General features: G+C 44.3%; 1 protein-coding gene across 1 annotated transcript in view; it reads left to right on the top strand.

The window, feature by feature from the left end:
- The first annotated feature begins 4,489 nt into the window (after window positions 1-4,489).
- Window positions 4,490-14,131, top strand: part of THBS4 (thrombospondin 4) — a 38,452-nt gene continuing 28,810 nt past the window's right edge. Inside the window, exons 1-3 of the mRNA XM_059834330.1 lie at window positions 4,490-4,577; window positions 8,715-8,918; window positions 13,083-13,330. Of these exons, the coding sequence (XP_059690313.1) occupies window positions 4,490-4,577; window positions 8,715-8,918; window positions 13,083-13,330 (540 nt within the window). The remainder of the gene's footprint in view (window positions 4,578-8,714; window positions 8,919-13,082; window positions 13,331-14,131) is intronic.

Genomic DNA, 14,131 nt, shown 5'->3' with positions numbered 1-14,131 from the left:
TAAGTCAAGTAAAATGTTTCCATCCTTCCCACACAAAGAGAAAATATCACACGGTGACTTAAAAATAACCCCTCTGCTGACCACCCTTAACTCAGGTCTTCTATGCACGAGGAGATGAGGAGAGCAAGGGCAAAGCTTCATGTGCCTTCCCTCCCCCCAGGATCTGGGGTTTCAGATCTGCACAAAATCTGTCGCAGAAAGTGTCATGATAAAAATCTACGACACAGGTGTGAGATCATTCTGCTCCAGTTTATGAGGAACATGGGAGAAGAAACACGTATCCACTTTTTTCCTCGCAAAAACACACCACTGCCAATGTTAACACTAGCGAATTTTTTTTTTTAATGGTTACAATACATTTCTTCCTGTAGAGAGGTACTTAAGGTATATATTCTTAAGGACACCTTTCTTCTCTTTTCCTCCCTACAGGGACCAGCTAACTCCTAGCCAGTCTGCCCAGGTACTTCACTTTTGCCTGTTTACCGAGTGATTGCCTCGCTGAGATGTGCAAGGTCTGGAGGCAAGGGTGGCTCCTAACAGCTGTGATCCCAAACATCTGCTTCTGTAAGGAGGATGAGCCAGCTTATGGCTCTTCTTAAGGGAGGCTGCAAGAAGGCTTGGGAGGTAAACAGGAGAGTAAACATTCTTTGCACTGCCTTAGGGCCCAATTCATCTCTGTGCTGTTGTGGAGTCCAGAGCAAAGATGGGAAAAAAAGGCAATCTGCATCTTCCCTCCCCCATCGAAAAGCTCTTCAGGAACTTTTTCCTCTTCGTTGCCTGAGTGGAATTCCTGTTAGTGTAAATGAAAAGTAAATAGGTGCATTGAGAACCGATATATGCCTTGACTTGAAAAAGTGGTTCTTCAATTTGTGTTTCTGAAAAAGCAAAACTTCTTCTGAAACCCATATTTCAAACCTTATGTTCTACAAATTTTTATGAAAATGTGGCAGGATCAAACCCAGAAGTGTCAACATAAATATGGGAGGATGTGGTTTAGGGCTGGTACTTCACTTGCATTAAGACTTCTATATCTTAATTGTCCATTAATCCTGATTTTTAATCATCCATATAATTCCATAAAAACAGTGAGTCTCCTGATGCATATTAGGAGCAAAATATGAAAGTTGAATTAAGCAGTAGTGATTCCTTTCTACTTCCCCTACCCCATTACTTGGAATTTGAACTCCTTACAGACACTTCTGTAAAGCAAAATCTATAGTGTTGGCAGCTTCTTTGTATTCTGTATGCTCAGAATTTTATTGATTTATGTAAAGCAAGCCAGGCAAATATTTTAACAGTTGAGGTTTACTTGCAGATCCTATATAAAAAATTAGTCCTATTTCTGTAAGAAAATTCCTTAGAAAATATTACTGGCTTTATGAAAGTTTCTTGAAAACACAATGTCCAATAATCACTGTTTGATGCTTGTCCAAGGTATTAACCTCCAGTAAGTTAAGCTGGAGTTTGTACTTCGGAGAATACATAAAAATGAAAAGGCAATAGTTAATATTCCATTGTTTTTATTGAAAATGATGATTAGAAGGTCAAATAGTCCCTTCCAGACAGCAGATAAACATACTTTGTGAAAATCCCTTAAAGAAGGTTGTGCTTCAGCACAAAATCCCCTTCAGTCTGTAACATACTCCAATAATAAAACTGAGCATAGAAATGAAAACTGGAAAAATTGCAGTGACCTTTATGCGTACTGGCTAAGTTCATCTCAACATGGACTTAGGCTTCTGTTTATATACATTGTGACTGGTTCCCTTCTGTTATATTGTATTGTGCAGCATGCTCTGTTTGCCAAATTCTGCTTCCATGTGCATTCTTGGTCAATAAGCATGAGAATAAGCAGATGTGGAGGAAGAACAGAATATGGCCCTCACAAGTCTAACACTAATGAGCGTATACTGCTACAAACAAGACCCTCCTCCCACAGGGTTGATTAGCATCAGTGCAAGAGACTCCTCTGTAGTTAAATCAGAAGTGAAAAATGGCAAGTTAAAATTATTCAATAAATATTTTTGACAGAGAAGGGAATTTTTCAAGAAAACACTTTGTTTTGATAAACTCAAATAAATTACATAATAAATGGTTGCAAATAATTGATGGTGTTCCCACAGATAGGTGAAAGCAAAACTTCGCTATCATAGAATCACTACGGCTGGAAAAGACCTGTAAGATCATCAAGTCCAACCATTAAACCAACACCACCATGCCCACTAAACCATGTCTGGAAGTCCTTTTACCACTTTTTTTTTTTTTTTGTCTGCTATAGTCACTGAATACTGTAATATGGAACTGCAATGATTTTGCAGACCTTCATGATGTTTTTCTGTCAGGCATTTAAGCCTGTGTTTTCAAAGAATGCTCTTTGGTGGTGATGAGCTTCTCCTGAATAGATAGTAGAGCAACATTACTGCTGCTCTGGGTCCACGTATTAGCCTCTGCCAGCAACTGTACTGTCTCCATCCTTTAGGCTGGGGACGAGCTCTGGACTGAGACTTCTTTCCAGGGAGCTTGCGGTGCCGTAAGTCCTCCTTTTTTTGTTTCATGTCCTCGCCTCCTGCTCTACCCCCTTTCAGCCTCCCTCTTTTCTCCCTGCTCCATAGCACTCTGCACCTGCTGCTCTGTCTCACTCCACTGTGCGGCTCTTGGCCAGCCCGCTGACACCACCCTGTCATCCTGTCACTTCCACCGCGGAGGTAAGGATAGTGGGAGCGAAGCCGAGGTATTTCGCACTGTGTAGAGACATCTGTGAAAGAGCAGCAGGGTGAGGAGGAGGAATAACATTGTGCTGGGACACACTGGATATGGGGGAGCACCCTCCAGCCTGGCGACGGGCAGAGGAAGAAATGAGCACCTAAAGGAGTGAGTCAACACTGCTACACAAATAAGCTAAGAGATAGGGTGGGTTGTAAGGTATATACCATGTGGGAAGGGCAATGGAAGGGCGTGTGAATGTAGGCCAGCTAAGGTACTTGAAAATCCCACTGTGCCTGCGTTGGAGAGGAGCCCACTCCCATCCTCTGTGTGGTGGCAGAGCCGCTCGGACAGACCCTTCGCAGCGCGCTCCGCAGCCCCAGCCCTGCAGCGTGCTGTGCCTTGCCTCGCACACAATGAACCCCCCAAGGGCCGTTCTCTGCGGTGCTCGTTAGCTGTATATGCCAAGCCTGATGTGACTGAACATTAATCAACACTACTTTGCTCACTTAACATAAAATTTCCCTCCTATTGTTGCTCTTCTTTTTATGATGTAAATAATATCAGACAGCTCCAGCTAGCTATTCCAACCACGTGCTGGGTAGCAAGCTGCGAGGGGGCCAGCCATGGCGTCCTGGGTTTCTCCTGACGTGACAGCGGTTCGTCTGCAGGGCTGAGCACACAGGGAGGCACAGGACAAAGAAGGCCGTGCAGCAGCTGGGGAAGCCCACCACGTGCTGTCAGCTCCTGAGTGTGAGAAGCGCCTTGCAGCTCTTCTACTGCCACGGGGTCCCATGGGACACCCCTTTCTCTGCGAGCAGAAAGCACGGGGGGGGGGGGGGGGGGGGGCGCGCAGGGAGGGGGGGCCTGACCGAGGGTGGTTTCACTTACTTCAGCATGGCGGAAACTGGTTGCACAGCTGCTCAGCCCCCAAGGGGCTTGCTTGCTTGCTCCCTTTCTCTCGCGCTTTCTTAACGTCAGCAAGGCTGAGGCTAGGATTTTCTGGAGTAGAGGAGAAACAATGGGTAATGACATCCTGGGGGCACACACAATACTCAAAATTTTTGTAGTTGCAAGCAGAATTTTTTTTTAAATGGTCTTCGGTTAAGTCAGCAGGTTTGGGGGTTTGTTAAGACAAGCAACCTTTTTCAGTAGCCTCAATCCAGTCAGTTTGAGCTCTCCAAAGGCTCCTGAGGTCTCTAAATGAAATTGAGGAGCAGATGATACAGTCCTCACTTTGCCAGTCAAGGACTTCTAGAAAACCAGATTGCCTCAGTCTGAAATCTACAGAAACCGAAATCACCGACACCCCTTTCGGTGACACTCTTCAGTTAGGAAAAGCAGATGAGTTGAATTCCTACCAAGACCAAGTCCACACACCAGAGCATCCCCATCCCTTTGGAATTCAATCCTATTAGACACCTCTCAGTTTCCAGGGCTCCTCAAAGGGCTGGCTCCAGCCGGGATCCCGACAGGTGTAGATTTTGCTGGACCTCGGCACGATCTCCGGCTCTGCCCGGTCTCGGAGACCCACACCGACGCCGGTCGTTCCCGGCTCAGGCCCCGACTGTTGCCTCCCTCCTGGTCCGCCCCAGGGCTCAGCCATGCCCCGCCGCGGCCCCCGACGGCACGGCCCGGCCCCCGCCCCCAGGGGCCGTGAGAGCCCCGGCCAATGGCCTGCCGCCGTCCCTCCCCGGACCCGGGGCCGCCCCCGTTAAACGGCGGGTCCCGGAGCACAGAGGCGCGTCGTCTTCTGCTGCTGTGCCCTGCCCGGCCCGCGGCCGCCATGGGGTGCGAGCGCGGTGCCGCGCTGCTGCTCCTGTCGCTCGCCCTGCAGCTGTGCCCGGGCCGCGCCGCCCCGCCCGCCCCCCGAGGTAAGGGCCCTCTCCGCCCCTGCGTCCCTTGCTTTAGCAACCTCTTCTTTCCCCGCTTTCATTCAAGACGGCTTTGGGTTTGCAGCGTCCCGTCCCCTCCACCGGGAGCCCTGTGCTGGCAGGGAAGGGGTTGCTGGGGAGTCGCCAGCTCCGCAGGTGCGAGGGGAGCCTCAGCCGTCGCGGGCAGCGGGGGCTGCGCTGCCCGGCGGGGCGCGGAAAGGGGCCGCGGCGCCGCCGGGGTGCCCCGGCCCCGCGGGCGCCCGCACCCGTGCTGTGCCCCGCCGGACTCGCCGTAGGAGGTCGCGGTGTAGCCACTCCATCAGCCGCCCCCCCCAAATCAGCAAAAAGTGGTCTGGTTTTATAGGGGTGCTCGCAGGTGTGTTGAACGTCTGAAGAGCACTTTTCCAGCTGCAGGTTATCATAAGTGAGAAGTGAATTGCTAAACTGTGAAAACTCGTTGGGAAAACTCTACTTCATAAAGTGCATAGGAAAACAGGTACCTTCTAAATCCAGTATTACTTTGGCAATATTATGCATGTAGTAAGTCAGGAGCTGCTTTATTTTAGAGCATGCATAAAGTGAGTGGTGTCGCTCTCCAGTAGCAGCTTGTGACTGGAACCAGCTCAGCTACTGAGTAGAGCACTTGGTGCCCCTCCAGGAGCCTTAAAGCTGCTCCTGGTTCTCTCTGTGTTTTTTAACTCCCTCCGTTGTCTTACGAAGTTATGCTGGACACTTTAATAGGTTATTTCATAGTTATGTGAAGCAGATCTAAAAGACAGCCAATCAGATTAATTGAGCTGCATTTCCAAAAGCCTTTGTTAAATTCCTTCTTGATGTAAAAATATTTAAGAAAATTGTCTTACTGAGAACTAGGGTATTGCTATGTTTTAAAAAATAAATGCAGATTTCCAGCTTGTCAGGGCCAGTGGCCAGTGAAAGACACCACTCTCAACAAGTGAAACTTACACCTTCTTATTGTCAGTCAGAAATCATTGTGGTGGGGTTAGGGTTTCACTCCAGGTGGCTAAACCATCATTAATTATCTTGAAAAGTGCTGAACAGCAGTGGTGCCGCATTTACATTTACGGGTATTATAGTTAGCTGTGACCAGAGAAGAACCTTGGAGGGTCTCCAAAAGCTGGTGTGACATGACAGCAGAATTAAGGGAAAAAAAGGGTCTTTTATTTTGAGCTCCATCCTCTCCTGTGCCACTAATTTCATTCCTCCATGCCTCTTCCTCCTAGGGCTTCCAGTCATGCCTTTTAGCTCCCATATGAAGAGCTAGATTTGATGTTTTTGGGCAGATCTCCAAAGAGTGCTTTGCCACAGTCTCAAGGTGTGGCTGATACCTTGTTAGCATAGGAGGGTGAGCAGCTCCCTTCTCAAAACCACAGAAAGCAGGCAGGAGAGAGAATTCCCAGTCCGTCTCACGCGTGGGCTCGGTTTAGCCTGGTGTGTATGCGCAGAGACACTTGTGCTCGGAGGCGTGCCCAAGTCCTCACTCTCACTGCATGGATTGAAGCCAGCTGCTTGTGCCTTTCAGCTTTGGCAGTTCTTTTCTATCCATTTGTTTTCAGGTCTGCCTTTCCAGGGGGAAGAGCAAAAAGATGAGATTCTTCTAAAAATGAAATCTGAAATCCTTGTGAATCTTTTTTTCTTGATCCTTCCAAACAAGCAATTGTCTCTGTAAGGTCTAAGAGCTATCTCCCTCTGCTAGTTCTACTAAGGATGTAAAATGAGTTTTCATAACCCCATTGCTCTTCTGCTAGCTGCTTTTGCTAGCATGTGTGTAATTTACGCTAGAGGATGGATCCGGTCACATACTGCATCTACATGCTGGTCAGTGAAGATATCCCAAGAGAGGGTTCGATAACATGGTACCAAAGGATCCGTTTGAGACAATGTGCTTTATAGAACACAACTACCAAACCAGTTTGAGCATTCATTTAAATATGCAAATTTCAGAAGTTTCAATAAATCTCCTCAGTAAGGTTAGACAGACCTTTGCCAGTGTTTAGTCATTATTTTTATATAATATCTTATAATATTTATCCTGTATTTTTAAGTGTTTGACACTAGCAGAGATAGATTAGTCTGACAGGAATTGATACAAAATCAGCCAATAGACCTAGAAGGACTGGACAAAATGTATAGCTATATTTTGTGCTGTCAAAGACTTAAGTACTGTATTGTGGTGCTCCAGCTGAGAAGGCACAGCTGTATTTTATGAATCATTATTACCTGCAAAATGCTGTTGTACGGAGTTGTGAGTTGCATTTCAGTGTCTTGCTTGGGCAATGGCATTGCTCTCTGTGCATTCAACGTGATGAAATACCCAGCCTTTTGCCTCTGCTTTCTAGGTCACTGGTTTCAGTGGGATGTTGGTTGTCCTGGGATGCTGTAAATCTGAATGGAATGAAAGAGAAGTCCTTTGATCACTTCAGTCTCAGATATGTGTTTCTTAGTTGTTTGACAACGGTATCACAAGTGCATTCAAATCGAGGGCCTGATTCTTTTTGTATTGTGTCCTGAAAACTCTCAGTTGAGTCATGGGATCCTTGGATGCAATGCAAGTGTAGACTTAAGCGATGACTTATATTTCAATGGTTTCATGAGATGAAGGGAAAAATCTCTTTGTTTTTCTTTTCTGGAAATTGCTCCAGAATGAGCAATGGAAGCAGCACGAACCCAGGCTCTAATATAAGGGAACAGGGCTTCCCACATGGCTGTGGGTAGTAGGTCTGTGTGCCCATGTGATTGTCCTCTGAGCGCTCTTCAGTCTGCTCCTGCTTGTAGCATATGAAAACACTGGATCAGTAGGATGGCCCCATCACCTTAGTCAATGATGACAGCTTTGAGGTCATGCTGGGTAGAAAAGCCTCATCTGCAAAGGTCTGCCGTTTTTTGTCCTGGGCAACTAAACTTAGTGCTACAACCACGAGCTTCAGCCAAGGTAAGGCACAATGTGCTGTCAGGTGCCTTTGCTGTCTGCCTGGTGTTAGGGCTCTTCTCCGGTGGCAGCTCTATGGTATTGTGCTGGTGTGGGAGAAAAATATGGCCCAGCTATGATAGGCCTATGGAATGGCAGTGGTATAGAATGGCTAAATGTCCCCTTGTATTTAAATAACACTTGCGCATAGTCATTTATCAGACTTTATTGGAAGGATATATATACATTGCTTTAATAGCAGTGGGTTGAAATAGGAGATTATCAAGAAACCTAGTGGAATAGTTTATTGCGTTTGGAAACATCATGGACTTAGGAACATTGAGAAAAATTATGCATTGTGCAAAAATTAAAAGAAAAATTTAAAACAGCTTTTACTATGCCTTCAGGGTTATTTTTTTGTCAGGCCCGTCTTTCTTTGTTGTCTGTGCCAGAAGGGAAAGATGAGTCTTATTTATATAGCATATCTTCTGAGAAGTCAGTGAAGTGAGAAGGAGGTTATGAACATGACACTGCTTACCTGGCTTTTTAGCATTTTAATTGGTGCCCTGCAAATGCCATCAAAATGGGTCTTAGGATAGGTACACCGGAAAACTGTCTGAAAATTTTGATGCTGGATCCTCAGTCTGATTGAAATGTGAACACAAGCATCTGAATTTATGAAAGCAGAAATAGGTTAAAAAGCTTTCTGTTGAGGTGCATCCTCAGAAGAGAAGAATTTTAGAGATCTACCTGAAATATTTGAGTACCTCAATTTGAAGACTAGGTATTTCTACGTTAGTAACTTATCAATAATTTATTTTTAAAAAATGCTAAAAGATGATCAGTTGCCACAAAATCTATATGATATTTTGATAAATCATAGACTAGTTTTGGTTGGAAGGGACCTTTAAAGATCATGTAGTGCAACGCCCCTGCCATGGGCAGGGAGATCTTTAACTAGATCAGGTTGCTTAAGATGTCCCTGCCAATGCCAGGGAGGTTGGACTAGATGATCTTTAAAGATGATCTTCATATTGTTAATTTTCATTTTCATATTATTTATTTTAGGTAGGAGAACTTGGGTTCATTTTAAAGTATCCATATGGAAATAGTGAAGAGTGTACAATCTCCAATGGATGACTTCAGACTACATTCTTCTTTGGTCATTATTATATTTAAATTGCTGTTGAAACTTGCTTATTTTTCAGTTTTTGATCTTCTTCCGTATTCCAACAAGAGAGTGGTAACAAACTTCTTGGAACAAGCACTTGGCGATCCTACGCTGAATGACGTGTACTTGCTCTCAACATTCAAACTGCAGCCAAAGAGCACAGCCACCCTATTTGGCCTGTATTCGTCAGCTGACAACAGCAAGTATTTTGAATTTACGGTAATGGGACGGATGAATAAAGGTGAGTTTTTTTGGAGTATGTAGGGGAAAACTAGTGTTGGATCCCTAGTTATTGGTGTGTCACAGATAGATGTTGAAAACTGTGTGATTAACCTTTGTGCTTGAATCATTCCTGTTGCATGCTGTCATCACTTAGGCCCCCCCCTCACAAGATAAAAGTGTTGGTTACATCCCCTCTCACTCCCTTTCTCTTTCCTTCCTCACGCTGGATGCTGCTCTCTCCTGGCCGGGGGAAGCTGACCTGACGATCAGCTGGTATTTCCACTCTGCTGTGGTCTTGCTCTGAGCAATGCTGAGAAAGCAGGAAAAAATGGAGTATGGAGAAAGGAGTCAATTTGTTGGTTTCTTTCTTTTTTTCTTTCCCCCCTTGGGACAGTTGCTGGTTCTTATTACTCAGGAATGTGAGGGACACACGCACATGCCGCCTCATGCATATGAAAGGCAGGTTCTTGTTCTGCTGACCCTGGAGGTTAGATGTGACTATGCAAGAAAAACATTCCTAGCACTTACAGGATCTTTTGGGTGAATTAAAGTGTTTGTTCTCTGTTTATTGAAATTAGTTAACCAGGGGTCAGAGCAGGAACTTCAGCAGTCTTTTAGAAATGGAGAGCTTTCATTGTTCTCTAGACCCGATGTAGGATATATTGCAATTTTAAGGTTCAGTGGAAAGTTGTTGAATGATGTAAATTATTGTTGCTCCGTTGACTTCACTGCTATGATAATTTGCTGCTGCAAATGTTGTAATCAGGCAGCTGAATCCAATATACTACAAAACTCTACTGAGACATTTCAGTTAAACATAGGAAAATAATTCTATGTGCTGAAGAAAAGCATACCTTTTGCTTGGAAAATGTAGGGGAATGAGTTAGATAAAACATTGGTAGTTTTACCAGGTCTGCCAAAATCCTTCTGAGGTCAGGGAATAAGAACTTTTGTGCTACGTGAGTATTGGGGGTGGGTAAGATGTGGTCACACAGCCTTATCAGTAAGTGTCATACAATTCCTAACACTGACTTACCTAATTGCTAAATAAATGATAGATCACACATACTCACTCTCTGCCTCTCGCACACACACAATTATGTGTGTAAGTGTTATACACACATATAGAGAGAGGAATGCATATGTATATGTGCAAATGTTTGCATACATACCATTTTGAACATATCAAACTATACTCTTGATTTTTCAAGAATACCTGCATGCCTGATGGTTACTGATAGGCTTTAACTAACAGACTTAAGAGGCTTTCTGGTGGAACGTTACATAGTTTTTTTGGTTTTGTCCTCAGTAGGTTAGAGTTGTATTTGAGAAGTGTCTGTGGCAGGACGGTGGCATATAGATAGGCAGCGTAAAGAAACTTGTCTTGTCAGTGACTAGTGTTGATTAGATGGGGGACATCTCTAACCTACCTGTTTTAAAGGACTGATCAAACAGAGGGAGGCTTTTTGCAGCAAGGCTGTTCCATGGAGGTCTCTTTGCCTCCTTAATACTTTACTGCACCTTGTTTAAGGCATAGGGCAGCGTGCGTATAGTAGGCAGTGTTTTCACATGTGACTTCTCTGGAAGCAAGTGTCCCATATGGCTACTTCATACAGCAAGTTAAACTGCATCCAGGAGATCATCACTTGAGCTGAAAGTGTGGAGTGTGGGGGCTGTTTGCGATCCTCTCAAGGCTGGAGATCATCACTTAAGTGATGAGCCAACATTGGTGTCTTAGCAACATGCAGGGTCTAAATATCTACAGTTTTAGAAGGGTACCTATGTGTATAGTGCTTCATCTGCATCGTATTTCCACTTATGTACCCAAATCTGATCTAAGTAGCCCTAAGCAGGCCTTAGTTGTCTTTTAAAGTGACACATTTGAGAGCTGTGTTCCACATGTTTTGCTCATGTTCTGGTTTTGTTGTGGTATACCTCACAGTAAAATGTTCATGAAGCCTAAATGCTTTTAAAGCACAGGTCTGAATTACTGGGCAACTGCTCAGCATGTTTTGGTTAGACAAATGTACTTTTCAAAGACAAATAGCATCCATGGGGTTCTCATCCTTTTTGAATGATTCCTTTATGGAACAAACAGCAGTAAGTGTGTAAAAGTGATGTAAATTAACAATTCTGTGAAGCAGTTCCTATTTACTGGCAGGATTAGTAGTTTCATTGAAAATCTGTTTCTTAAACAATACAGGTGAGACACTTACTCTTATGAATGTCAGTGTAGAATATCTTAGCAGCAAACAAGTAATGCAGGGGCTTGTATGAGTTAAATATTATGAAGGCGGAGGCTGTGGTCCATCAAAATCTCCCTTCAAAATCCTGCTCCAGTTTACCAGATGGATATTTGGCTTAGGCTGAGGAAAAAATACTTGATCCTTCTTCCAAGCCAGACTGCTCCTTGTCCTGAAACTATTCTGGCAGGGTCCATTCTGGGCCAGGCCACCATCTCCTCCTTCTTTCTCTAGTTTACTGCTGTGTTTGGTCACTCTGAATGCAGGGCCCAGATCCAAAGACCTTGCTTTCATATGACTGGGCGTGCATAATGTTCATGTAAGTAAAATGCCTGCAACGTACTCTGTCTTGCCAGATCTTTGAGTGTGCCAAGAAATTCTACCTTTTAGCAAGTTACTGGTGACCTCATGCACCTTTGCGGAAATCTCAGCTCTGGCAGTGTTTTGATGTAGACAGCAGTGAAAACATTCCTGATATTGATCACAGCTGCTGAGACTTTAGCACTAGTGTAGACTTTAAAGATGGAGTCATACCCTGCCCTGTTCATGCTGGTATAAATCTGGATTCTTTTAATCATTAGACTGAGCCATTAGAAAAATAGTAGGGAACATGTACCCAATAACTCAGAAGATCACCGACAAACAGAGGTATCACAGCATCAAAGAGGGTACGTTAGTAGTGGAGAAATGGGAAGATAATTTGTTAAATTAATAGACATGGGATGAGTTCAGTCGGTGTTATTACCTCTGAAGCTAATAAGCGGTTTTCCCTCCACTGTATCAACAATTTTTGGTTGACGTCATGTTAATGTAGGTGTTTCTTGAAGGTTAGAGTATTTGTCAGCTCTCACTGGTGCAACAGCAGCAGCCCTCTGAACTTCAGATGTTCACAGGAGCCAGCACATTCACGTTCAGGTGCCTGACGTCTGTGCAGCTTGACTTCTCAATGCATATAACTGTTATCATGAGGAAATAAGGGACATGCAGGCTGGTGATCAGTAGGATATTTGAAACAAGGTCTGCCTAATATTGTAGGGTAGCTATACACTGTCTAGATGCACTCAGCTCATTGCTTCTGCAGATTCGTAGTCGGAGAGCCAGGGAGAGATTTTGTGCAGAGAACTAGCTAGCTGGTCTAAGAGATTTAGCTTGCAGATCCTAGCTTACCAATCCAATTTCCTTAGGAAAGAGACTTTTTTCAATATTACGCAGCATGTCAGAGTTTTTGTTTGTCTGCTGTTGTTTTTTGATGGTGCATTTTACTTCATAAAATGAGAATTTGTTGTGTGAATTATCAAGTAGGTCATTCACTAATGCCTTAAAAAGAGTTGAGAGGGGGCTTAGTCATCTTTAGGGGTGGAATATGTCTTTTCTGCATTATATTTTGTTTTTACTTACATTTGTTACAGAGAAATGCAGGTTATTGGCTTGGAATCAAATTTCCTTTGGTTTCTTTAATGATGCATTTGGATACACTGTCAGGTGGCTTCACTGAATGCAGTATGCGTCACTGAAACTGATTTTTCTAGTTGTACGTTTCTGGTACAGAGTATTTCTAGGTCTATCAGATATGTACTTGCCAAAGTGCTGACTGCAGGCTGTCCACTATACCCTTTACCCTTCCCACTTGTATTTTTGCACATTATGCCCGGTCAGGTGACGTTGGTTAAGCCAGTTAGAGAGACCTGGACAAAGCAGTGGAAAACACTGTGCAGACAGCAATGCTTTACAAATGTGGAGTCACGCAACAGTCCTGGTAATCAGGCTCTGAGAGTCAATGTCCCATTTATTATTACCATTATATCTGCATATGGGATGCATTTACAGAAGCTGCTATGTGGAAAAATACCAGAGCAGTTGCAGATTTCCACAGGATCTTCCTTGATCAACCTTGGGTTATCTGCTACCCTCTGATGGTCCTTCTGTGTATTTTGTACTAGTGGTGCTGCGCTATCTGAAGAGCGATGGGAGGTTGAATTCAGTGATCTTTAGCAACATCCAGCTGGCTGATGGGAAACCCCATGCTGTCATCTTGTGGCTGAGTGGCCTGCAGCAGGGATCGAGCACAATAGAGTTGTATCTGGACTGCCTGCAAGTAGGTGCCATTCAGGACCTGCCAAAAGCATTTTTAGTGCTGTCTCGGAGGTCGGCGGCAGTAGAGTTGCGCACTTTCCAGGAGAAGCCACAGGTGAGTGGGAAAACTGGGAGCAGGCTGAGAACTTAGAGGGATCACCAGGGATCCTCTGGATCATTGAATCCAGACCTCAGCCCTCATAGCAGCCAAGCTCTGTACAATGGTGCTTCAGTAATGCTTTAGTGTTAACTTGTGAAAGAAATGTAAATATAAGTTCCCTATGGAACAGGCAATATCTTAGCTTCATTGAACCCAGCAATAGTTATGCTATTCATTTTAAACACAAGTTTTAGCTTATTAAAAAGAAACATAAAATTACTGCCTCCCTCACTTCAGTCTAGGTGTTTCTTGGGGACTGGACTTCTTGCAAGGACTTAGCTGATGCAGGAAGGACAGCTCTTTGTCAGCTTCTTTGAGCTGTTCAGTATGAGCAATGCTTGGCTGTGTATATGGCTTTCTTCTTCATAAGTGACATGGATTGAAAAGACAAAAGAAGGGGGGGACTCACGTGGTGGGAGAGTCCAACCCCCATCTGTTTGACTACAATAGCTTTTCTTCCTCTGTCTGCCAGCCAGGGGTTGGCATAGCTTTCTGTCATCTCCATATCAGCAGTCTGATCAGTATCTTCCACAGGCATTTTTCATCACCCTTAATGCAAAATACGCATTAGATGGTGCAAAGGCATTCTGCCCCCAAGGTTGCCCCCTTGCTTTGTTTCATTGCAGGCTTGAAAATGAGCATCTTTATATGGATAATCACTAAGGCACCCACATTCCTGATATGAATGTAAACCTGTTTGGGGGGGGGAAGACTGCTTTGGATTCAGTTTAAAAAAAAAAAAACATTCTTATATGC

The sequence above is a fragment of the Gavia stellata genome, chromosome Z (genome assembly GCF_030936135.1).
Source record: "Gavia stellata isolate bGavSte3 chromosome Z, bGavSte3.hap2, whole genome shotgun sequence".
NCBI classification, from domain to species: Eukaryota; Metazoa; Chordata; class Aves; order Gaviiformes; family Gaviidae; genus Gavia; species Gavia stellata.
Note: the sequence above shows the minus strand (reverse complement) of the source record. Positions and strands in the feature narration are given on the sequence as shown.